The sequence below is a fragment of the Ambystoma mexicanum genome, chromosome 9 (assembly GCF_040938575.1).
Source record: "Ambystoma mexicanum isolate Mex_15411 chromosome 9, UKY_AmexF1_1, whole genome shotgun sequence".
Taxonomy (NCBI): Eukaryota; Metazoa; Chordata; class Amphibia; order Caudata; family Ambystomatidae; genus Ambystoma; species Ambystoma mexicanum.
In genome coordinates, this window is record NC_090931.1 from 1,060,616,621 (window position 1) to 1,060,641,359 (window position 24,739).

Genomic DNA, 24,739 nt, shown 5'->3' on the forward strand with positions numbered 1-24,739 from the left:
GATTAGGACAATTAGCAAATCGCTGGCTAGCTAGGTAGACTTCCACTGGGATGCCCACTATGCAGATATCTCGCAACTCAGAAGGACAGGAGCACCCCACTTGCACACAGTATAGCCCCTGCTCTTTCATTGCCTAGATCATTTTGATAGAGGGATGGTTGTGCATGAGGACCCACCTGGCTTTTTAGAGGAGTCATGAGCGCCTGTGTTGAGCTGGTTGCAATACCACACTGAAGTAATCACACAACAGGGTTCAGGGCCATTTCAAAGCCGGGCGGAGCGTGCAATAGCGTGTATAGTAATAGTCCTGCCTATACTGTGAGTTCCGCCTGGGGCAAGGCATTGAGGGTTCTGATTGCGTGTCCTATAATTCCAATGGGAATGTCCAGTGCAAATGAGGTAACTCCCCCAACTTGAATGCTGGTGTGAGGGAAGGTATGCGAGCACATTCCGCATTCTAGTGGGTATACAAGGCTTCTACATTAATCCCAACCTGAGTGGGAGTGCACACACCAGTGACTAGGCTGTTTTATGCTTGTTTGGTCACCCTGAGCACCGTAATTAGGTATGTATTGCTAATGTGCACTTGTGGTGCTCCAAACCTTGTGTTTTTTTTTAATAAGAAATGCTCTACAAAAGTGTTCAAATAGATGGAGCTTGCCAAACGAGTGTAGTTAAAGTCAGAAAAAAACAAGACCTAATCCATTCTAGCGAAAGAGGCAAAGCACAGGTCAAATGCATTGTATTCCCCCTGACTCTCTGCACGCTGGTGTAGGCTGGTGTAGGCTGTAGGCTGGTGTAGGCTGGAGGCCCTGTAGGCTGGTGTAGGCTGTATGCTGTAGGCTCTGTAGGCTGGTGTAGGTTGTAGGCTCGGTAGGCTGGTGTAGAGTGTAGGCTGTAGTCTCTGTAGGCTGGTCAAGGCTGTAGGCTCTATAGGCTAGTGTAGGCTGTAGGCTCTGTAGGCTGGTGTAGGCTCAGTAGGCTGATGTAGACTGTAGGCTCTGCATGCTGGTGTAGAGTGTAGGCTGTAGTCTCTGTAGGCTGGTCAAGGCTGTAGGCTCTGTAGGCTCTGTAGGCTGGTGTAGGCTGTAGGCCCTGTAGGCTGGTGTAGGCTGTAGGCTGGTGTAGACTGTAGGCCCTGTAGTCTGGTGTAGGCTGTAGGCTCTGTGGGCTGTTGTAGGGTGTAGACCCTGTAGGCTGGTGTAGACTGTAGGCGGTAGGCTCTGTAGGCTGGTGTAGGCTCTTTGGGCTGGTGTAGACTGTAGGCTCTGTAGGCTGGTGTAGGCTGTAGGCTCTGTAGGCTGGTGAAGGCTGTAGGGTCTATAGGCTGGTGTAGGCTCTGTAGGCTGGTGTAGGCTGTAGGCTTTGTATGCTGGTGTAGGGTGTAGGCTGTAGGCTCAGTAGGCTGGTGTAGGCTGTAGGCTCTGTGGGCTAGTCTAGGCTGTAGGCTCTGTAGGCTGGTGTAGGCTGTAGGCTCTCTAGGCTGATATAGGATGTAGGCACTGTAGGCTGGTGTAGGCTTTAGGCTCTCTATGCTGGTGTAGGCTGTAGGTTGTAGGCTCTGTAGGCTGGTGTAGGCTTTAGGCTGGTGTAGACTGGTGTAGGCTGTAGGCCCTGTCGGCTGGTGTAGGCTGTAGGCCCTCTAGGCTGGTGTAGGCTGTATGCTGTAGGCTGGTGAAGGCTGTAGGCTCTGTAGGCTGGTGCAGGCTGTAGGCTGGTGTAGGCTGTAGGCTCTGTAGGCTGGTGTAGGCTGTAGGCTCTGTAGGGTGGTATAGGCTGTAGGCTCTCTAGGCTGGTGTAGGCTGTAGGCCCTGTAGGCTGGTGTAGGCTCTGTAGGCTGGTGTAGGCTATAGGCTCTCTAGGCTGGTGTAGGCTGTAGGCCCTGTAGGTTGGTGAAGGCTGTAGGCTCTGTATGCTGGTGTAGGCTGCTGCAGGCTGTAGGTTCTGTAGGCTGGTGTAGATTGTAGGCTGTAGGCTCTGTAGGCTGGTGTAGGCTGTAGGCTCTGTATGCTGGTGTAGGCTCTGTAGGCTGTGGGCCCTGTAGGCTGGTGTAGGCTGTAGGCTGGTGTAGACTGTAGGCCCTATAGGCTGGTGTAGGCTGTAGGCTCTGTGGGCTGTTGTAGGGTGTAGACCCTGTAGGCTGGTGTAGACTGTAGGCTGTATGCTCTGTAGGCTGGTGTAGGCTCTTTGGGCTGGTGTAGACTGTAGGCTCTGTAGGCTGGTGTAGGCTGTAGGTTCTGTAGGCTGGTATAGGCTGGTGTAGGCTGTAGGCTCTGTAGGCTGGTGAAGGCTGTAGGGTCTATAGGCTGGTGTAGGTTCTGTAGGCTGGTATAGGCTGTAGGCTTTGTATGCTGGTGTAGGCTGTAGGCTCTGTTGGCTGGTGTAGGCTGTAGGCTCTGTGGGCTGGTCTAGGCTGTAGGCTCTGTAGGCTGGTGTAGGCTGTAGGCTCTCTAGGCCGGTATAGGATGTAGGCTATGTAGGCTGGTGTAGGCTTTAGGCTCTCTAGGCTGGTGTAGGCTGTAGGTTGTAGGCTCTGTAGGCTGGTGTAGGCTGTAGGCCCTGTCGGCTGGTGTAGGCTATAGGCCCTGTAGGCTGGTGTAGGCTGTATGCTGTAGGCTGGTGTAGGCTGTAGGCTCTGTAGGCTGGTGCAGGCTGTAGGATGGTGTAGGCTGTAGGCTGGTGTAGGCTGTAGGCTCTGTAGGGTGGTATAGGCTGTAGGCTCTCTAGGCTGGTGTAGGCTGTAGGCCCTGTAGCCTGGTGTAGGCTCTGTAGGCTGGTGTAGGCTATAGGCTCTCTAGGCTGGTGTAGGCTGTAGGCCCTGTAGGCTGGTGAAGGCTGTAGGCTCTGTAGGCTGGTGTAGATTGTAGGCTGTAGGCTCTGAAGGCTTGTGTAGGTTGTAGGCTCTGTAGGCTGGTGTAGGCAGTGGGCTCTGTAGGCTGGTGTAGGCTGTAGACTCTGTAGGCTGGTGTAGGCTGTAGGCTCTGTAGGCTGGTGTAGGCTGTAGGCTCTAGGCTATGTAGGCTTGTGTAGGCTGTAGGCTGTAGGTGCTGTAGGCTGGTGTAGGCAGTGGGCTGTAGGCTCTGTAGGCTGGTGTAGGCTGTAGGCTCTGTACGCTGGTGTAGGCTCTGTAGACTGGTGTAGGCTCTGTATTCTGGTGTAGGGTATAGGCTGTAGGCTCTGAAGGCTTGTGTAGGCTGTAGGCTCTGTAGGCTGGTCTGGGCTGTAGGCTCTGTAGGCTAGTGTAGGCTGTAGGCTCTCTAGGCTGGTGTAGGCTCTAGGTTGTAGGCTCTGTAGGCTGGTGTAGGCAGTGGGCTCTGTAGGCTGGTGTAGGCTGTAGGCTCCGTAGGCTGGTGTAGGCTGTAGGCTGGTGTAGACTGGAGGCTGTAGGCTCTGTGGGCTGGTGTAGGATGTAGGCTCTGTAGGCTGGTGTAGGCTGGGGTAGACTGTAGGCTCTGTAGGCTGTAGGCTATGTATGCTGGTGTAGGCTCTGTAGGCTGGTGTAGGCTGTAGGCTCTGTATGCTGGTGTAGGCTGTAGGCTCTTTAGGCCGGTGTAGGCTGTAGGCCCTCTAGGCTGATGTAGGCTCTGTAGGCTGGTGTAGGCTGTAGGCTCTGTGGGCTGGTGTAGGCTGTAAACTCTGTAGGCTGATGTAGGCTGTAGGCCTGTAGGCTGGTGTAGGCTGTAGGCTCTGTAGGCTGGTGTAGGCTGTAGGCTCTGTAGGCCGGTGTGGCTGTAGGCTTTCTAGGCTGGTGTAGGCTGTAGGCTCTCTAGGCTGCTGTAGGCTGTAGTCTCTGCAGGCTGGTGTAGGCAGCAAGCTCTCTAGGCTGGTGTAGGCTGTAGGCTCTGTAAGCTGGTGTAGGCTGTAGGCTCTCTAGTCTGGTGCAGGCTGTAGGCTCTGTAGCCTGGTGTAGGATGTAGGCTCTCCAGGCTGGTGTAGGCTCTGTAGGCCGGTGTAGGCTGTAGACTCTCTAGGCCGGTGTAGGCTGTAGTCTCTGTAGGCTGGTGTAGGCTGTAGTCTCTGTAGGCTGGTGTAGGCTGTAGTCTCTGTAGGCTCATGTAGGCTGTAGTCTCTGCAGGCTGGTGTAGGCTGTAGTCTCTGTAGGCCGGTGTAGGCTGTACGCTCTGTAGGCCGGTTTAGGCTGTAGGCTCTCTAGGCTGGTGTAGGCTGTAGGCTCTCTAGGCTGCTGTAGGCTGTAGTCTCTGCAGGCTGGTGTAGGCTGTAGGCTGTCTAGGCTGGTGTAGGCTGTAGGCTCTCTAGGCTGGTGTAGGCTGTAGGCTCTGTAGGCTGGTGTAGGCTGTAGGCTCTTTAGGCTGGTGTAGGCTGTAGGCTCTCTAGGCTGATGTAGGCTCTGTAGGCTGGTGTAGGCTGTAGGCTCTGTCTGCTGGTGTAGGCTATAAACTCTGTAGGCTGTAGGCCTGTAGGCTGGTGTAGGCTGTAGGCTCTGTAGGCTGGTGTAGGCTGTAGGCTCTGTAGGCAGGTGTGGCTGTAGGCTCTGTAGGCTGGTGAGGCTGTAGGCTCTCTAGGCTGGTGTAGGCTGTAGGCTCTCTAGGCTGCTGTAGGCTGTAGTTTCTGCAGGCTGGTGTAGGCTGCAAGCTCTCTAGGCTGGTGTAGGCTATAGGCTCTGTAGGCTGGTGTAGGCTGTAGGCTCTCTAGTTTGGTGCAGGATGTAGGCTCTGTAGACTGATGTAGGCTCTGTAGGCTGGTGTAGGGCTGCAAACGCTGTGGGCTGGTGTAGGCTGTAGGCTCTGTGGGCTGGTGTAGGCTATAAGCTCTGTGGGCTGATGTAGGCTCTAGGCTCTCTAGGCTGGTGTAGGCTGTAGGCTCTGTAGGCTGGTGTAGGCTATGTAGGCTGGTGTAGGCTGTAGGCTTTGTATTCTAGTGTAGGGTGTAGGCTGTAGGCTCTGTGGGCTGGTGTAGGCTGTAAGCTCTGTAGGCTGATTTAGGCTCTAGGCTCTCTAGGCTGGTGTAGGCTGTAGGCTCTGTAGGCTGGTGTAGGCTGTAAGCTCTGTAGGCTGATGTAGGCTCTAGGCTCTCTAGGCTGGTGTAGGCTCTAGGTTCTCTAGGCTGGTGTAGGTTGTAGGCTCTGTAGGCTGGTGTAGGCTGTAGGCTCTCTAGGCTGGTGTAGGCTGTAGGCTATGTAGGCTGGTGTAGGCTGTAGGCTCTCTAGGCCGGTGTAGGCTGTAAACTCTGTAGGCTGGTGTAGGCTGTAGGCTCTCTAGGCTGGTGTAGGCTGTAGGCTCTCTAGGCCGGTGTAGGCTGTAAACTCTGTAGGCTGGTGTAGGCTGTAGGCTCTCTAGGCTGGTGTAGGCTGTAGGCTCTGTAGGCTGGTGTAGGCTGTAGGCTCTCTAGGCTGGTGTAGGCTGTGGGCTTTCTAGGCTGGTGTAGGCTCTGTACTGCTGGTGTAGGCTGGTGTAGGCTGTAGGCTGGTGTGTCATCTCTAGACCGGAACAGTGAGCATATTCTGAAGTATGTGTCCTCTCGAGGAAGGCATGAAAACACCAAAGGCTGATGTTATGGTGTGATATGCTTGTACTGACAGGCGGCAGCTGTGCATCTGGGTACGTGTTTGCACAAGACCGCAGGAATGTGCATTGCAAGGATTTGAGCCCAAAAGCATTGACATTTTCTGAACAGGACTCGTTCATTATGTAAGAGGATTCAATTCAACACTACAGCTAAGTCAATGCCTAGTCTGGGATGCTGAATGGAAACCCTTATTGATATATCTTTATGTCCAGTTCATGAGTTCTGGATGACTACCCCTATATAACACCCCTCTCTTGGAATCCCCCTGACCCCACTGAGCCAAGAAGTAGTTCTGTTTTGCAAGTTAAAAGGTTTATTTGAGAATTTAAACAATATATATATATATCACACTTTATGATAAATTAATAATTGAATATCACACTTAATCTGAGCAGTAATCAATAACGGATAGTCTGGCACTAGCACGCTTCTTTATAATCAATGATGAGTGGTTATAGGATGGATAAGATAGCAACAATACTTTTATGGTTTCAAATGGATGCAAGGTGGAATGAAAATGCAGTACAGAAAATAACTTGATATGATTTCAACAAAACAATGTAATCACTTTTCTCTGGCAATCCACTCCCCCCCTTATGCAATGTAAGTAAATGAAGGGGAGAGCACACAGTTCTGAGAAATGCAATCAAATGTAATTCAGTTCACCCCAGCAAGCTTAGACTACAGAAGTTTAAAACACAGGCCCAAAATGCTTTTATATGTGCTGGCAATGAAGTGAGGAATATGCTGAAAATGGTTTTAATTCCCTTTAGGAGGTTCAGGGTCAGTGAAATATACTTGGGATGAGTTCAGGCTCACTTTAGCAAGGATCTAGGAGTAACTAGCAGGTTAAACGAATGTTTGGCAAAGGAATGCAAGGAAGCTGCTGTTTTCACACGTGGCTGGGTTTTTAACCAAATCGCAAATCGCGGTAAAATTTGCGAATGCGTGAATCGTGATTACGGCAAAAGTATAAGGAGTAGCAAGTCGGTTCTAAGGTTGTTCTGCTAGGTACTCATAATATATTTTAGAAATATGCCTCGCCACGGATCTGGTCAGGTTTTGGACTGGACTCCGGTTCTGGTCTCGGCACTTCACAGTGATCTGGGTCAGCTCTCTGGTTCTGCTAACAGCAGTCTGGGTCACTCTGGATCTCTGGCCTCTGGTTCTGGATACTGCTCTGCTTTCTCTGGGTACAGCACTGCTTCTGGATCTTTCTGCACAGCTTTCTCTGGATCCAGCGCTGATCTGCACGGCTCCTGGATGCTGCTACCGCTGTTAGGTTTGCTGGATGCTGAGGCCTACTGAGAAGAGTTCTCAGTTGGTGGGTTTAGGCCCTTGCCTTGAGTTCTGAATCAAGTTCTTTGGAGTATTAAAGTCTAAGTGTTAAATCTGGTATCTTCTGGATGTTGTATGGTCCGTCAGAGCGCGTTGCAGCAAATGGAATTGAATGTCCTCTCTAGCTTCCAGTGGCTCTTTTTATGTCTTTTGAAAGTGGGTGGAGAGGCTAGCTTTCTAGGCCCAACCCCTTCAGAGTTCTGATAGGTTGGAGAATTCTTTGCATTCTCACTGGAGAGCAGGATTGTGTGTCAGAATGATGTCATTTAATGGCTTGCAGAAAGGACACTCCCCTGTCAAATTGCACACAAATCTATATTTGATCAAAATACACATTTCTCAAATACATAGTGGTTTGTCATTGCATGTACATATTACCTATCACATGAGGTAGTCTCTGTCCCAAATCTGCTCTTCCTGAGGGCTTGCATTCAGAAACGGAAACATATTCGATTTTAGTGGGTTATGCAACCTTGGTTCTTCATTAAAAATTATACACATATACACGGCCTGTCCATACATAGTCCAGTAAATTCCCATGTCTCTAGCTTAAACACAGAGTCTGTAGTATCCATAAATAGCGGGGTTTTGCCCCAGAACATCACACAAATTCCCAACGCGTCTTAAAATGTGCACAGAAAAATCACAAGAATTATGGTATCATTTAAATAATTTTGACAAGTCCGCACCATGAGTTATACATCTTTCTTAGAATCATATTCGGGCCAACAGGGATGTGTCTTTTCAGGTCACATGGTGTAGAAACCAGTTTATCCAGTTTCTGCCAAGCTCAGAGACCCTGCCCCTCCCAGCTTCTGCCAAGAGGAGGCTGTTTTACGGTCCCCCCAATAAACCATCTGCCTGAGTCAAGGAAGGGCTTTGTTCAAAAGGAAGCCATTTACGACCACCCTAATAAACCATCTGCCTGGGCCCAGGACAGGCCTTTGTTCAACTCCCTGTAGCTGCTCCACCCCTAATCTAATCAGAGAGGTGACAACTCCTTTTGGCAAGGGGAAGAGTGGCTGAGCAGGTTTTAACTCATGTGGGGGTAGATGTCAAGCAGAATTCAGTTTCATTAAGCCAGGTTTCAGATAAAATGTCATTTTTTTGTTCCCCAGTTTAAGTCAAGACAATTTTTACATATGCAGCTAGAATGCTGATTCTAAGTTCAAAACTATGACATTTCAACAGTGACAAGCTATGTGACACTCAAAGTAGGTCACTCAGTTAATTTAAACATTTTCGATTTTTGGTAGTTTTAAATCCAGTTTCAGTTAGGCTGCTGCAGACCTGCAGAGCTCAGCCAGTCTTGTTATGAACATTGTTTTGGGGCTCTTCAACTTCCCAGATTTAGTATGCACACATACTTCATTCTGCCAGATGTCCGCTGGTGTTCAGTGAGATTTTTGGATGTGTTGCAATGTTTGAAAATAGGCATTTTGAGCTGGCATTCAGAGAAACAAAAGATGATTTTAAAGTGCGGTTTTTCCTTTGGCACACCTTTTACTCATGGCACCCCGGCCCATCCTGCTCGCACTGGTGGGTGGCAAGTTAGGCAACCATTTTAGTGTGCACAAACTGCGTGGTTCTCCTAGATTCTGGCGCACGCACATGTGGGCTTTTTGGCCATCTTGGATTTTCTAAGCCCACAGCACCAAATGTTGCAGCATGATAGCTCAAACGTGGGTCAGCACACCCAACAATTACCTGTAAAGGCTGCAGGTCCTTCTGGAATATGCGAAGTTCGCCCGAGCGGACGTTAGGAAATGCAAGGCATTGCTCTGAAGAGGGAGTACGCCTAGATACCCAGGGTGGGTACAACTTAATGCACATGTTCTTTAACCCCAGGAGAGGCACACACGCCTGCGTTTCAGGACTTCTTTATGAGTTTGGCGGTAGTGTAAAACGCCTGCAGAATACGAGATGTTGTGCTTTTCTACCAAGTTCCCAGGACTAAAACTCATCAAAAAGGCCCATCCTCCACAGGAAAGCCGTACTGAATGTGTTATTACTGCATGAGTAATATGACATTTCACCAGGGAATTCGAATGATGCCTTCAATAGGACTGCTAAGAAAATAGAGCAAAACACTGATGTGATCAGTCATTGAGAAGTTAATCAATCCCACCTGGGTGCGCGAGAGCTCCATGCTGGCCATAACCGCACTTAGAGCAGTTGAATACTATGGGGCAGTAAGGGACGTTTCTACGCATTCACAAATGGAATACACTTTAAAAATGCACACTAAGCTCTCCGCCCCCCCCACCGCACCTGATTGGAGCAGGTGGAGGAGGATGCATACTGCAGGAAGCACTGCTGCCCCACCGGCATGTCTATCCCTCAGACCGTGGTGGAAGGGCCTGTCATTGTGAAATGCCCTCCCGTCACGCGCATGGCTGTTGGGAGCCTGTCTCACATGCGTATCAGGCGCATGCTCTCGACACCCATGCATGCATGAGGGCTGGACAGCACGTCTTTAGTGCTCCTGTCGAGCCCCACTGAAACGCGCCTGTCACCTTTGAGGAAAAGGGGACCTGCGCAGCTTGCAAACAAGGGCAAATGAAAAAGGAGAATCATCTGTGCTTTTTTTAAAAATTTGCACTTGTTTTTGAAAATCTGCCTTAGTGAATTTAGAGTTATGAAAAATGACATAGTGAGCGGCTATCCATAAAACCTGGTGCGAATCTTGAGGACCGGACTTGGCGACCCCAGATCAAAACATTGCAATAATTGATGAAAGACTTCCTGTGTCATTGCACTTCAACATAGGTCTAGCATATGTCTGCGACATCCTAGCAATTAAAGAACATTAGTTCATGATAAGCTCATGAGATGTTCAGTTATTGTAAGTTATGTTTTATTGGGTATATGGTCTGTTCAGTTTCGTTGAGTAGTGCTTAGAGGTTATGCTTAGTTACTATAAGTCATGTTTAGTTATGATGCATTTTGTTTATGTATAGTTAGCCGTATGCGCTGGTTATGCAATGTTACCTTTACGCTTTTTATAAAGTGCTTCTTCCGCCCGAGTGTGTCTTGCAGCTCGCGGAAAATAAACCAGTAATGAGCGCAATGGCACGCCGCATTCCTGGGCGCAACTTAGGGAATAGCCAGACCGTGGCGACTTGGGAGGGAAATCCCAGAGAGGACATCTTCTGTTGCAAGTTGGATATTTACAATTTGCAGAGAAAGCTACTTGGTGGTTGCGCTGATTTGCATTTTAATCGCAGCGTAAAATGCACACAGGGCAAGTTGTACACAGCATTGTATATAATTCTAATAAAAGGACAACTCGCAGCAAGTTGCATGAACACATGGCAGATGATATGTTTTTTTAAAGAAAAGCTTTATTTTCGGTAGGATGGGCAATGGGACTGATGGCTTAAGGTCGTGGGTGTTTCTCTACAAAGAAAAGTGTGTTCTTCTCTTTTAACAATCTAAACAGAACCTTAAGACCGTCGCGTACGCACTCCGCGCAATTCGCGGCCCGACACAGCACGTGCACAGAAGAAGTCAGTGGTGCGTGCGCAGTGATGAAAACACTGATAGCCTATTTTCATGTTAATGTTAAAGGATATTTGTACCGCACACTGTCACCACCGGAGTGGTCCCCTGGCGCTCTGGCTGCTCTGAAAAAGGGAAAGGGTGGGGGGTGAGTTAGTGGGAATAAGCTGGAAAAGTGCAAGAGAGCAGTGATGTGCTGTTGGCGGCCTCAGCCCTGTAGGTCCGTTGTCTGGGCTTGGGGTGTTTTAAGGTTGGTAGTTGTTGTGTGCTGTTGTGCGAGTCTATGGGCCTCATTACATGGTAGGCGGTAAGGGTTAACGGTCACCGGTAATGGTACCGGTGGCCGTTAACCCTTACCGCCTTACTGCGCGGTCCCTTAGCGGGTTGGAGAATTTAACGCCTGCTTTTTGCAAGTGTTAAAAACCAACCCGCTAAGGGACCTTGGTGCTAATTACGGCACCGCAAATTTGTGGTACCGTAATTAGCACCTTCCCCATTCCCATTATGCCCTATGGGGCAAAAATGGGAATGGGGAAGGGCAATGGGGGAAGGGGGAATTACCGGCCCACCAACCTTGGAATAGGGCGGTAATTCCCCTTTCCACCAAGGTGGTGCCGGTATTTTACCGGCATGGACCAAGGTGCTAATTGGACCTTGGTCCACCGCCTACCGTGTAATGAGGCCCTATGTGTGGTTTGTTTTGTTGTTGCATGCTGGATGCTTTTTAATACGCCAGGAATAACTTGTGATTTTTTTAGTTTGATAAGTGTTTAATAGGGAAAATTTACTGGATTTTATAGTAACTGATTTCGTTATTGTGTTGCTATGAATCTTAAGTTTCACATGACTGTCCTTTACTTTTAATTTAAGTGAAAAGGTTTTTGTAAGCCAATTTCATTAAAATATGTTTAAAACAAGTATAATGTCCCGCTTTTTGGGTGTGTGCTTGATTGGGCATGTAGCTTGTTGGGGACAATCAAATGTCCTGACCTTGCTCCTAGTCACCCTGCCTTACACTGTCTCAATTGCAAGAATTATTGTTCTTTTAATAGCTGAACACGTTTTTGTTTGTGGGGAAAAAACCCGTAAACAGTGGAAGTGTTCGCTTTTTAATAGTTGCCTTTCACCACTACCGGTCCTCTCCTTGTGCATAATTACAGACCGAAAGGACCGTCTGTCTGTCCCGGCACGTCCTCACGGAGCATGCCAGCCACGGAGTTAGTCCAGGACCTACATTTTGCAGAAGATGTCCTCACCGCACCACAAGTGGTAACGGGCAGCACTGTTGCTTCTAAGCCTTCAAAGCCTGACATGTGCTGGTTGAGTTACAAGCTGGCAAAATTGCTGAAAGTACAACGCTTGCTCAAATATCTGTGCGTTCGAGCCTTAGAAGGTGCCACTCAGCCTTTGATCCTTCTGTTTAACCTGGTAATACAATCTTTTATTATCGTGCGTAGAATTTGGAGGCGTCTGACGAGAAATGCTGTATATAAAAGCTCAATGGTATTTGCTCTTGATGCTTGTGCAGGCAAAATGACTGTGCAGTAACTCTGAGGCTGCGGTGTCAAATCACGCGGGACCATGAGCAGGCCAAAGACAGGTGGAACATGAACAGAGGCCTGGGAAAAGAGCAAACGCGCAGCATCTTTTATCAAGTGGAGGGGCAGTGGCGGCTGGTGATTTTTTTTCCTGGTGGGGTGTAAATATTTGTCCCAGATTTGCCAGAGCGACCGAGCGTAGTGAGGGATCCCCCACCACTCAAGGGTGCCCAGCAGAAGAATGGACACACCTGTCCCCTGGGTCCCAAGCTCCTCACACACGCACACAATCAATGTGGTTATGTGTGTATACCAGGCACTGAGGGACCATGGGCAGGGATGGTATTTTTTACTGGACTTCTATTCTGTAGATGTGTGTGTTTGTGATGGTCCGAGATGATTTTGGTGAGTGGGGGTAGGAGGTTTGTACAACACAGGCATTTTAAACATACCTTTGTTGCACAACCCCCTTACCCACCGGCCAAAAGCAGCTCTATGTCTGAGGTGCTGGGGGGCCGAGGGGTCATGGATGGTATTCTATAATAGATGTCCAGTAAACAAAATACCATGCCTGTCCCTGGGCCCCACAGTGCCAAACACACACACACACACAATCAAAGTGATTATGTGTGTATGCAAGGCGCTGGGGGGCCAGGGAGCAGGTATGGTATTTTTTTTTACTAGACATCCATCATAGATGTCCAGTAAGAAAATAGCATCCCTGTCCCCTCGGCCCCCCTGCACCTCAGACATAGAGCTGCTTTTGGCCAGTGGGTAGGGGGGGTTGTGCAACAAAGGCATGTTTAAAATGCCTGTGTTGTACAAACCTCCTACCCCAATCACCAAAATCATCTCTTACAATCACAGACACACACCCACCTACAGAACATACCCACAGCAAGCACTTACTATCTCAATCGCAGTCACAAGCACCCATCATGCACTCACTCATAAAACAAGCATACACGCACCCATTTACATATTTAAATAATAAATAAACAAACATACACATTTACACTACATACACATAGCAAACACTCTGCTTCATTCACACAAACATCCATCATGCATTCACTCATAACACAAGCATACACGCATCCATTCACATATTCATATAATAATTAAATGAACATACAAACAACACATTCTACCAAATTAATTTGGTAATTTCTCATTAGGTATTTTTGTATTCGATCATTTCTGCAGATACCGCGAAGTAGTACCCCATGTCCAGAGAAGCGTATGAGAGCATATTAGAAACCATTTCCCCTTTAATGCAGCAAGGAATATTGGTGCCGTCAGACATCCCGTGCAACACGGCTGTGTACCCTGTGAAGAAATTGAAAGTTGGGTTATGCAGATTTATTCAAGATCTCTGCCCTCTCAATACTATTGTTTTAGCAGTTTCCTATAGTTCCAAATCCAGCCACAATATTATGTAATATCCCAGCTACACTTCCTGTTTTTGCAACAGCATGCTCTCTTTGCCCTCCAGCTGATGGCTCCTGGAGCTCTTGCCTTCCCTTTCTTCATCTGTGTTCTGCTCCTTCTGTTGCCCTTTGTTCTCCAGAACTCCCTATCTACTCCATTCCTCAATTGTTATCTGGTTCCTGCTCTTGCCTCTCTTGTACTAGCACTGCCTTACCAATCTCTCTGCCTACAGTTCCTTCTACCATATCTGCCGTCACCTGCTCTGTCTCTTTGTCTACTGCCTTAACCACAGTGGCTGTCTTTTAATCTCTGCTACCACAATCCAATCTCATCTAGTTAATAATCTTGCAAATAGCGTTTGCCGCAATGCCTTTTGGAATAGTGTACTGTCCTTTTCTTTCCTTGCCATCTGTGTGTGCTGGAGGAGGTGTCAATGTGGCTACGGGAATGGGTCACCCTTATCTTCTAACCCAAATGCAGTGTGCTAGATGTGCTAAATGAGATGTGCACACAGTTTGCCACAAAAATGTGTTTGCACACATATTGTACAGATGCGTGTACATATGGGTGGAATATGAAAATCACCTACTTTGCTATCAAAAAATGGAATGCTCAACCCCAGACAATCCAACTGAGCAAATCCTTAACAATTTACAATGCTTCTTGTGTGACACTATTTCATTGGTTGTGGTGGTACAGGGTTCTAGTTAGTGGGTCTTTGCTTATCTTCATGGGTGTACTACTCTGGATGACCCGTGACAAAGTATGAGCAATCTTAGTTCAGTTGTGCGCACTCATGAGACCTCAGGTTGATTATCAGTGTTCCCCCATTCCTATGGGTAACTGGCTTCAGATTTAATGTGATGTCTGGTTGGTTGCAAGGTGGGGAGGGTCTGTTGAAAGATGTTTGGGCTCTTTCATCCATCCACCAAGCTTTTGGTGAGGGGAGGGTATTGAAATGGCATATGCATTGGTTTCACTCCTCACAATGTCTGCCCCTGTACAAACTGTAGGGTTCCTAAATATGTTGCCCGGTTCTTCTTAGGCCTGAAATAAACCAATCATGTCACTTGGGCTTGGAAATTCTTGCATTGACTATTGTCTTTAAGATCCTCCCTTTACCATCTCTGGTCTTGCGCCATACTACCTAGCCAAAGTACCACCTGTCTCCCAACTCGCCAGACACCTGTGGTTGGCTTCCCATACCCGGCTGGTTTCACGCCACCCACAATAGGCACATTATGGGGATAGATTCCTGCATCATCAAGGCTCCTCCCTCTGGAGCTCACTACACCGGCATCTTCGCTTAGAATCTGATTGCGTTAAGACCACTCCCTTGTTCTTCTCTGCTTATGGGTCTTGGACTTGTTTGTGTTCTGTCTTCTCTTTTCTGCACTTCACTTCTAACCCTTAGCAGTGTAATGCTACAGTGGCTTGGCAGTAATTGCTATTCCAAAACAGCAAATAAATAAAAGTGTGACTTATGCCGAATTGACTGCAAGTGTCATCTGTATGCATTTCAAGCATCGGAGGAGCTTGTTCCATCATTCTCTGATGCTGATAGGACTGCCTGCATTTTTTTGTCAGGAGTATTTTAAGTGAATTGAGCTAATTTCATTTAAAATAATATACATAAACCATCCGTTCCAGAGCACTAAAACTGTCTTAAGCAATTGCTTGAAGTGTATAGGCAGAACATTGCATGGATGGACTGAGCCTTCAAATGGTCATAAGTTCTGCCTTGGCTTCTTTCTTCACCCGAGCTGATGCACAGGAGCAGTCTGACTGGAAAAGGGAGACACTATTGAAATGATAGTCTGTTTTGCTAACGGAGTACCTTTTTGTTCTTTTACAGAACTACGCAAAATTCATTCCTGGAGCCACTGTCGGCGTTCTTGAAGAAAATTCTGGAAATGTTCTGCAGCTGATTATTGATGCATATAAAGTAAGACATTACATGCCTGTTATTTGCTTTCCTGTGAAACGGGCAACTGAATTGCCTGTCGTGTACTAATTGCAACAGTAGTGCCTCTTAGTTTATATTGTGGTCCAAAAAGCATTTGCTACAGAAAACGAAAAGTTGACTGCATGCAGTATTTGTGTCACTTCATTTCAATTTAATATAGCACACTCCCAACTATCAAGATATGGGATGAATGGACAGATTCAATCACACACTTCGGGTGAGTCTGGGCAAATCACTTGGTGGACTGATGAGTAAATATGTGCAAATCAACTAGACGGTGTGCTGCATGGCACTAACCCCGCCTACTCCCCACCACAACCACCCCAGGCCATAAATGCTCGACTGTCCTATGCAGCGTACATAATGCTTGAGACTACCCTTCTCACCTAAATGTCCCACCGTTTCTTTGCGCTAGGTCTTTGCTACATCACCGCCCTGCAAAACAATCCATAAAGCAAGCAGACTTTTAGCATATTTTTATGGGAAGGGGAAACGAGTAATGCTGCTGAGATACACAGTCATGTGAACTGTAACCTGGGGACCATCACACCCTCAAAGATTGCGTTGCCGAGATCCAAACCCGGGAACCTGAAGCAACATTTGTATCAAGCATTTGTGTCAAAATGTATGTTATGTTGATTGAAATCCTTATTTGAAGCATATTTCTTGCATATGCAGTATCACTGTCTTTCAATTGAAAATGCGCCTACTTAATAGGACAAAAATACCAGAAGATATAAAGCACAAAGTCAAAAGCCTTACGCCTCAGAAAGCTCCCAGGGTTGATGCTTTATAGAAGAATTTGTGCAAGCCTGTTAGTGTCGCTGTGCATGACTGTGGCAGGAAATGCCTCAAAAGGTGGCACAGAGTATGATTTTGACTGGGGAGAGCACACAGCACCCCAGATCTGTCACACAATTAGGATGTATGCGTTTATTTTTTAAACTTTGTTGAGCACTGCACACCACCTTTTGAACGCCTCAGAGAGGGTACTTGGGGGAGGACTGATGGTGCAAAGCAATGCAGCAGAACATAGTGGCACAGCTTGTGTTAGTCCTCCAGAGCATGTGTTGTCAAGCTGGCGCGCCATCCTGGAGTGTTGACACTCATTGTGAATCTCCCTTTGAACGGGGAACACACTTGATCTAAATAACAGTCAGAGTATCATGCGTGATGAGGATGGTCTCAGGTGAAACAGTCAGTGAAATGCGTGGGGCCTGGATGCAGTGGTTGCGGCTGCCATGGTTACGTTCACATCATGGCTATAAGCTGAATGGAAGAGATGTGTCTTTAGACCTCGCCTGAATTGGAAGACGTCAACTTCAAGTAATAGGTAATGCGAGAGAGCATTCCAGAGGGATGATCCATGCAGGTTTTTAAGATGGATTTTCAGAAACGGCCCTGTGGACAGATTCTGAGAAGCTACCCTATTCTGTTGAATAGGGAAAGACACTAATGTCTAGACAAACTCTATTAAGGTGGTGTGACTGATCAGTAAGGCTTTGACTTAGGAAAGGGTGGGAATGGTGAAGGGTTCAGTTTAGCACCTGCAGAGCACTCTTAGTAGCACAAGTTAGGCAAAATGTATAAAAATACAGTAATATTTATTTAGGCCTTAGACAACTTTTATCAATTAGAAATCACAGGTAATTAAGGGCCTCATCATGAGTTGGGTGATAGCCCTTAAATGCAGTGTTAATGCTATTACCACCACATTTAAGGGTTGGCCCAATCATGAGTTTGGCGGAATGTTTGGAGTTGCACCTCCAGCTTTCTGTCTGTTTTTTGGCCATTTTTGGCGCTATTACCACCGGTGTAATAGCACCAAATATCCCCATAGAGTCCTTGGGAATTACAGCCTACAGTCACAAGTGGTTTATAGTGAAAAAGTCGACTGCAAAAATGTTGAAAAGAAAAATGTGGAAAAAAAAACAAAATTCGAATGTGGTTCTTTTAAATTAATTGTTTTAATGGCGGGGCTCCCCCCAACCCCCCATTTATTTTTACTACCTAAACCCAAAAAACATACAAATTAAAAAAAAACACATTATAATTTTTTCCGACATTTTTTCTTTCGACATTTTTGCATTCGATATTATAAGTGGCTACCGTCACAAGTCCACATGGAAACCTTTGCAGGTAGCTACAAGTCTTTGAAGTAATCTGAACAAGTGTTAGCAACACCAACATGCAGTTTCTAAGGTGCTCATGTTCCTTGAGCAGTAACAATAATTGAATGTGTAAAAGGCCTATGTAAGACTTTTATGCATTCAAATAACAGTGTTGTACAGGAGGGCCCAACGCCCTCCCTAGGGTCTTGACATCTCTGGATCTCCGAAGCCATTCTGGAGACCAAATATGAAAGCAGGCAATGACTCAGGCTGAAATTCAAAGGCATCTTTATTCTTCTAGGGTACAGCAAAGCAAGAGACAGCAGTCAGCATACTCCAGGAACTCCAACAGTTATCTAACAAGCTCTGAATTTAGCCCCCTTATATTCAGTTTGCAGTTGGAACAGTTTTCTATTTCATGATGGAGTTCACTCTTATTGGTTTAGACGCTCAAAGACAAGCCCTTCCCCTTCTAGGGTTGGTTGACTGAACAGTCACTCACCAAGTTCCCATGTAATACCTATGCATGCAACTAATTAAAATTGTATGTGATACACTTGACCTTTACAATGAATCCTTTGAAGTATCAAGAGAGAACATTTCTGACATCATCCTTGAGATCATTTTTGCAAGCAGCACCATGTCTCCCTGTCACAAGAGCCCAAGTATAGGCATCCGCTTTGTGCCCTCCCTGTGAACCCAACAACTGTTGCTGACCAGCTGTCTGTTTTATTGCTACCTTGCCTTGAACACCAAGTGTGTCACTTATCTAATAATTGCTGATATGAAGTCTGAACAAACTGTCTGGATTTGGCCCTGCCTCAATCTACTGCTATGAGGTAATAATTTCATTATTTCAGCATGATTTTGCAGAAATCCATTATTTCTATGCCCAGCACCATCTTAGAGGTAATCATAACTTGGTTCCTATTCAATTTAAAGCCTAGACATGTGGTACCTATGATAAATGTATGCTACCCAACAGGTCCTTCATTGCACAAGGCATTCTGACCCCACAAAATAAATTGCCCTTCAAAGTGCTTTTCAATCTGAAAGGCACTAAATTTCTGATTTTTACAGTACTAGAGTCATTGATCAACCCGACAAGTAATCTGCATTTGGTTTGAGAGGGTTGGGGTCTACCTCCTATACATTCAGTTGAGGGGCCTACCCTCTGTGCAGTGTGGCTCATTTTAAACAATTAGCCTGGAGGAGGAACCATAAGTTATGATTCTGCCTCGCCCTCCATCTTCTCCATGCAAAAACTCCAGCATTTTCACGAGCATGCATTTTCATGCTGGCACCAATGCTGTGGATTCGTACGGTATCCACCTGATTTTTGCACCAGAAAAAGCAGGTGGATGCCACAGAAATCCACTGTAAAAGCTGCCTGACATCTGTACATGTCAGGTGGTGTTTACTCATTTTGTATGGCGAAGCGCAAAAGGGTGGCATTATGCATTTACACCACCATTACACACTCCCTTTTTGCACTTTGGTGTGCAAATGAGGAAAAGTACACAGCAGAGATTTGTAATTCGACAATGAGCCCCTAAGTGTTTTCAAAGGTAAGAACAAGGGAACCCTCTCCCATTCCCAATGCCTAAGGGAAAGCCCAGGAGAGGATCCTTGACCAGAACTCAACTGATCGCAGTCAAGCAAGGGAGAAGTAGGGTAAGGACTTTATGTCCTTTAAACCCTGTGGAAGTTCTGTTGGGGTAGCAAAGACCATGTTATCTTACCCCCTGTAATTTGATTCACATAGGAACCACTATGGAGGCTCCTGAACTTGGGCAATGGGCAAAGAGCAACTTTGAAATTCTTTTAGCAATGACACTCTGTCCCATCCAAAAAGAGAATAATCTAAGTATCCTCAGTATAAGACTAAGAGCGGTGGCTATAGCAGTGGCTGAGCGTTGTCATTGGCTGCATACACATTTTAAAAAGCAGAGTGGACAGTGAGGGGTTCTGGGGAGCCCCACCTTAAAGCAAAGCTCTTGTGAGTTGAATGGCGGAATGGATACAGAATGCATGAATCAGTCCTCAAGGAGCCACAGACCATGCTGGCTTCCGCCAGTCTACAAAGCTGCAGGTAGGGATAAAAGTAGAAATATCGTTGCCATCTGCTGCTAACTGAAAAGCATCCAAAGGCTGTATTATGTGGCCTAACTGTACAGAAAACAGCTTACTGAGGGTTAAGAAAGTCAGCAGTCTCGAAATTTGATTCTGTGTGCCATCATTATTGCAAGAAAGGCTAGTAAAGAAGCATGGTGAACATTAGCAACATTCAGATGGTCTAAAGAATGTGTCTTTAATAAGATTGTAATTTTCGCCTTCTTGAAGGCAGGGATAGAATACTCGTCGCCACAGATGAATTAATGATCACAGTCAAAACTGTGATGAGCATGGAGTTCTGATCCTTAAGACTTTTTAAATGGCAGGAGCCCAAGAGGGACCAGATTTTGATATGTGCAACAAGGAGCACTTTATTTCCCCAGATACTGAGATGAGGGTGTTCAGTCATGGGCTGCCTCGGTGCTAGGAGGGAAGAAGCTTTGTAGTAGTAGTTGTAGTAGTCATTTATATAGCGCCATTTCCCATTTGTATGGCTTCAGCACGCTTGTGGTGGGAATACCCTGGGGGACCGAAAAACGAGTATGAGAACATTCTCAGAAAGGCTTAGAATGTGTCTGTGTATTTGGCCAAGATTAGGAATTAGTTGGGCTGGTTAAGCTCCAGTAAGCAACCCAGCTATCTACGTCTTCTAGGCATGGCAGACAGGCATCTTTGGGTGTAGGGATCATGGGATCCCAAAGCACAATAGACTGGCTACCCTTATAGTCTTACTTGATATTTTCTAAGTTCCATAATAGGCTATCATCAGACATCTTTACATTCAATATCAAGCATACCGGCATATATACAATGGCTAACTTGTGCGATGGATAGCAAACCATCATAAATCTTCAAGGGATTTTTTTCCCTACTTAACAAGCCCTTCAACCTCTTTTCCTTTGCAGATGGGGAGCAGGTGCAAGTGGATCTAGGTCACCTGGCCTAAGCCCCGCCCACCTGGTGCATTCCTGCCTGTCGCTCTTTTTAACCACTTAGCGAGCCCCGCCCAACTGGTGCCTTCCTGTTTGCTGCTGTTTTTCCCTACTTAAGGAGAGCCCTCCAGCCTATTTTCCTTTGCAGATGGGGAGCAGGTGCAAGTGGATCTAGGTCACCTGACCTAAGCCCCGCCTACCTGGTACCTTCCTGTCTGCCGCTCTTTTTCACCACTTAGCAAGCCCCGCCCACCTGGTGCCTTCCTGCCTGCCGCTCTTTTTCACCACTTAGCAAGCCCCGCCCACCTGGTGCCTTCCTGCCTGCTGCTCTTTTTCACCACTTAGCAAGCACCACCCACCTTCTTAGCCCTGCCTCTTCCTTCCTGCTCTTAACTATTAGATCAAGGGTGTCTCAAGCCCGGGCGTCCTAAGCGAAGGGCAGACGAAGAAAAGGGCAAGTCCTGTTGCCATTATGTGATACTACTGACTTCTGCAATTGTATTCACTCTCCTCTCTTGCTTCTCCACTCTTTTTGACTGGTAACTCTCTATTCTCCCCTCCTTTCCCTTCTCCCTTTTCCCATCTCCTCCCCTTACTTTCTTCTATGCACTAACTCTATCAGAATTGTCCATGGACCTAGTATGATAGCAACCTCTTCTGTCTCCTCCTCCCTCCCCTTACTGTTTTTTTCCTCCCCACCCCCTCCAGCACTATCTGAAATGTCATCAGGTCTAGTATGATAGTCGCTTGTTTTGTTCCTCCCCTATCTTTCTGCACGCCTCTCCCTCACCTCTTGTTTTTTTCCCGGCTCTACCAGAAATGTCATCAGGCCTAGTATGGTAGTCGCCTGTCTGTTTCCATTTCCTCCCCACTCTTCCCCTCCCTTCCTTATCTATGTCTTAGCTCTTGCACCATCTGAAATGTCGTCAGGCCGAGTATGATAGTTAATTTCACATCCTTACTGTTCATGGACTGTAAGAATGTCATTGTTTTTTCCCTTGTTCCCTCCCTTGCATTGAAGCGCTTTGAAACACATTGTGTATAGGCGCTATATAAATAAACTATCATATCATATCATAAGTGGAATAGATGGGATAACTTTATAAGGTGCATCCCAAAATGCCCACTCCCAGATCCATATGAGTACAGCACACAGCCCACCCTCCAATCCGTCTAACCTTCACATCTCATCTAAGTGAGATACAGCTGATAACCTTCTCAATTTCTACTAGAGCAGTACATGTGGTAGCCTTTACAGTTCTTACATTGCAATTGTCTTTGAAATAGTTGGGTGCTGGGGTCATCTGCATAGGCTGCGTTATCATTAGATAGGAACAGGAAATGCGGGCTGAATACCTCTTCTAATCGTAATAGACAAGTTGTGATTGAGCTTAAGATTTTGATTTCAAGTATGTTCTGAGTATTTTACCTGCAGTTCCCATAGCCCTTTAAATGCTGATAGGTCACTAATATGGATCCTGAGGTGTGTAGTCAAGGCGGATGTAACGGATGGTAACACAGTACTTAATTTCGTGCCCCAGGCAGCTATCATAGAACATTTCTTTGGTAAAGAACCAGCTACCATCAAACTGTCAGGGAGAACCAGTCTGAGAGAAAGCAGCCATGTGAACAGTTGTGTATTTGTGTACATTGAGTGCATGGATTGAATGTGTAGGATAGCCTGCTGTGACAGCAGCCGGCATCCGCCTGTAGGTGTATGTACATGTGGCTTGTTGGTGTGCAGGTTTGAGTGAGGTTGATGCATGCGTATGATGCCTTGACGATAGAGATAGGGGTGGGAGAGAGTATTTCAGGTTGCTGTGGGATATGATATGATACGATATGATATGGCATTTATAACGTGCCGGTACACAAGTGTTTCTAGCCGCGAGTATTTTGAGCCAGGTTTTGAGGGCCTTTCTGAAGGAGAGATAATTGTCAATCCGGCGGATGTGGAGAGGAAGGGAGTTCCAGATGGCGGGGGTTGGATGGAGAACGAGGACCCTCCCAATCTGGTGGAGTTGTAATGGGGGATAACGAGGATGAGAGCAGCAGCAGATCTTAGGTTTCAGGAGGGTTGATATCATGTGAGCTTATCTTGGAGGAATTTGGATCCAGTGTTATGGAGGGCACAGTGAGTGATGCACATGGTTTTATCGACATCGACATAGTTGTAGCAGAAAAGTGTATGAGATCGGATGAGTGCAGGGAGTGGGCTAAGGTAGATGTTGAAGAGGAGGGGAGATAGGGAGACTCCCTGCAGGACCTCTTCCGGAACAGGGTGAGAGATCGAGGAGAAAGGGGGGAGGAGCATAATTTGCGAGCAGTTTGAGAGGAAGGAGGAGATCCATGTTAGAGCGGCATCTTTGATTCCTAAGGAGAGTAGCCTGTCTAGGAGTATGGTGTGGTCAATTGCGTTGAAGGTGGCAGATAGGTGGAGATGGATGAGAGCTGTGCATCCTTCCGAGTCTGCTGTTATTTTTATGTCATCCCAAACCGACACAATGGGTGCTGAAGACTATTTGGGCTGGGGAAAGAAGGTTCTTGGTTTCTATGAAGAGGCTGAGCTGTTTGTATGCTGTGCGGTCCAAGAGTTTGGCAATGAAGCAGGTGTTGGAAATAGGGCAGTAGTTGGAGGGAAGGAGGGGATCGAGCAATAGGTTTTTGAGGAGAGGTTTGACATACAGGGTTTTGAATGCCTTCGGGAAGATACCAGAGGAGAGGGACTGGTTAATGATAGAAAGTGCAATGCTGCCTGCACATGTTGTCGTTTGGATGTTCTTAAGAAGCGTGGGCTGCAGTGGTCTCCAGGAGAGCCTGAAGGTCGGCTTATTTGGTGAGAATGGAGCAGTGTCTATCAATGCCGATATTGTGAAAGTGTTCGGACAGGGCGTCATAGAGTGGGAGTTGGGGGGAAGGGGTTGAGCAGTGAGGCATTTTGGATTCTGAGATGATTCTGTGCAGTTCTGGCTAGGGTTGCAGGAGTTGTTGATTCTGTTCCCATAAAAGTTTAGTTTTGGCTTTTTTAATTTCTGACCAGTAAGCTCTTGTCAATCCTGCAAGAGAGGTTTTGTTTTGAGATGAAGGGGTTGGTTTTTCAAGTCTGCTCCCGTCGGTGCTTGAGGGTTTTGATAGATTTCAGGTGGGCTGTGTACCACTTGGGGATGGAGCCCACTTTCTGGGAGCTATGGCTCGTTGGAGTCAGGGGGATGAGGGCACTGGAGAGCCAATGATCGAAGAGTTCAATGGGGGAAGGACCTTCCTAAAGTGAGATTACTGGGAGTTGGTTTAGGAGGCAGTTAGCTAGATCGTGGTTAATAGTGACTTTATTCAGAGAGTGACGGGGGTGGGGAGGTTGGAGATGGAGGGTTGTTGTGCTGGGGAGGGAGAATGGGGAGATCAGGAGGGAGAAGAAGTTTACAGAGTGATCTGTCCAGATTAGAGGCCAGGGGAGGAAAGTGGATATCAGGTTTGTAGTGCTGAATACAGCATCAAGGGTATGGCCTGTGGAGTGGGTGGGGAGAAATATCAATTGTGTCAAAATGATGGCTTCTAGGTTATCAGTGTGCGAGCATGTCATGCGGTTTGATGGGGTGTCGAACCAGATGTTAATATCTCCTAATATGGTAAGAGAAGGATTCTGGGTTAGGATTGCGGATAGAGCCTCAATGAAGGAATCTGCAAAGATCCTATTGTAGCCAGCGGTCTGTACAGAAGAAGAAAGCTGTGGGTGTTTGAGGGGGATAGTTGAAACCTGGCCTTGTGTGCAATAGGTTCGTAATTGTCAGAGAACCAAGTCTCTGTGACAAAGAGGATGTCTGGATTTACGTCTGAGATAAGGTCAAAGATGTTAAATTTGTTTTTGGAGACTGACCTGGCGTTGATGACTATGCAAGAGAGCAGGCTAAGTTTCTGGATGTAGGGGGGTTAGGGACAAAAGCAGGGATTGGTGTCTGCATTGGTGCAAAGGAAAGGTGAGTGCGAGGGTCTGACCGGGCAAGGGTGGCGAGGTAAATTGTTGTAGGATCAGAAGGGCAGGATAGGTGAGGAGGGAGGAGGTGGCAGAGGAAAGGATGGGGGGTTCCCGAGGAAGGCCAAGGGTGATGTTCAGCTGAGGGGATGATTTTCAGGCCACTGGAGGAGCTTTGGGGTTGGGGTGGGAGGGTACTGTTGGGCGTAACAGGAAGGGGAAAGATTGGGATCTCAGATAGAGCAGAGGAGAAGAGAGGGCGGGGTCCTGAGGTGGATGTGAACAGTGTTCTTTTGGGAGGTTCAGTGGGC

At 47.0% G+C, this 24,739-nt stretch overlaps 1 protein-coding gene across 4 annotated transcripts in view; it reads left to right on the top strand.

Annotated features, from left to right (window-relative positions):
* The window catches only part of ITGB6 (integrin subunit beta 6), a 382,803-nt gene that overhangs the window by 155,192 nt on the left and 202,872 nt on the right, over nt 1-24,739 (top strand). For all 4 annotated transcript variants that reach the window (XR_011274731.1, XM_069616349.1, XM_069616348.1 and 1 more), the window contains one exon: nt 15,190-15,279. Coding sequence is in view for 3 of the 4 variants with exons in the window: in XM_069616349.1 (XP_069472450.1) it covers nt 15,190-15,279 (90 nt within the window). In the remaining variant the exon portion in view is untranslated. The remainder of the gene's footprint in view (nt 1-15,189; nt 15,280-24,739) is intronic.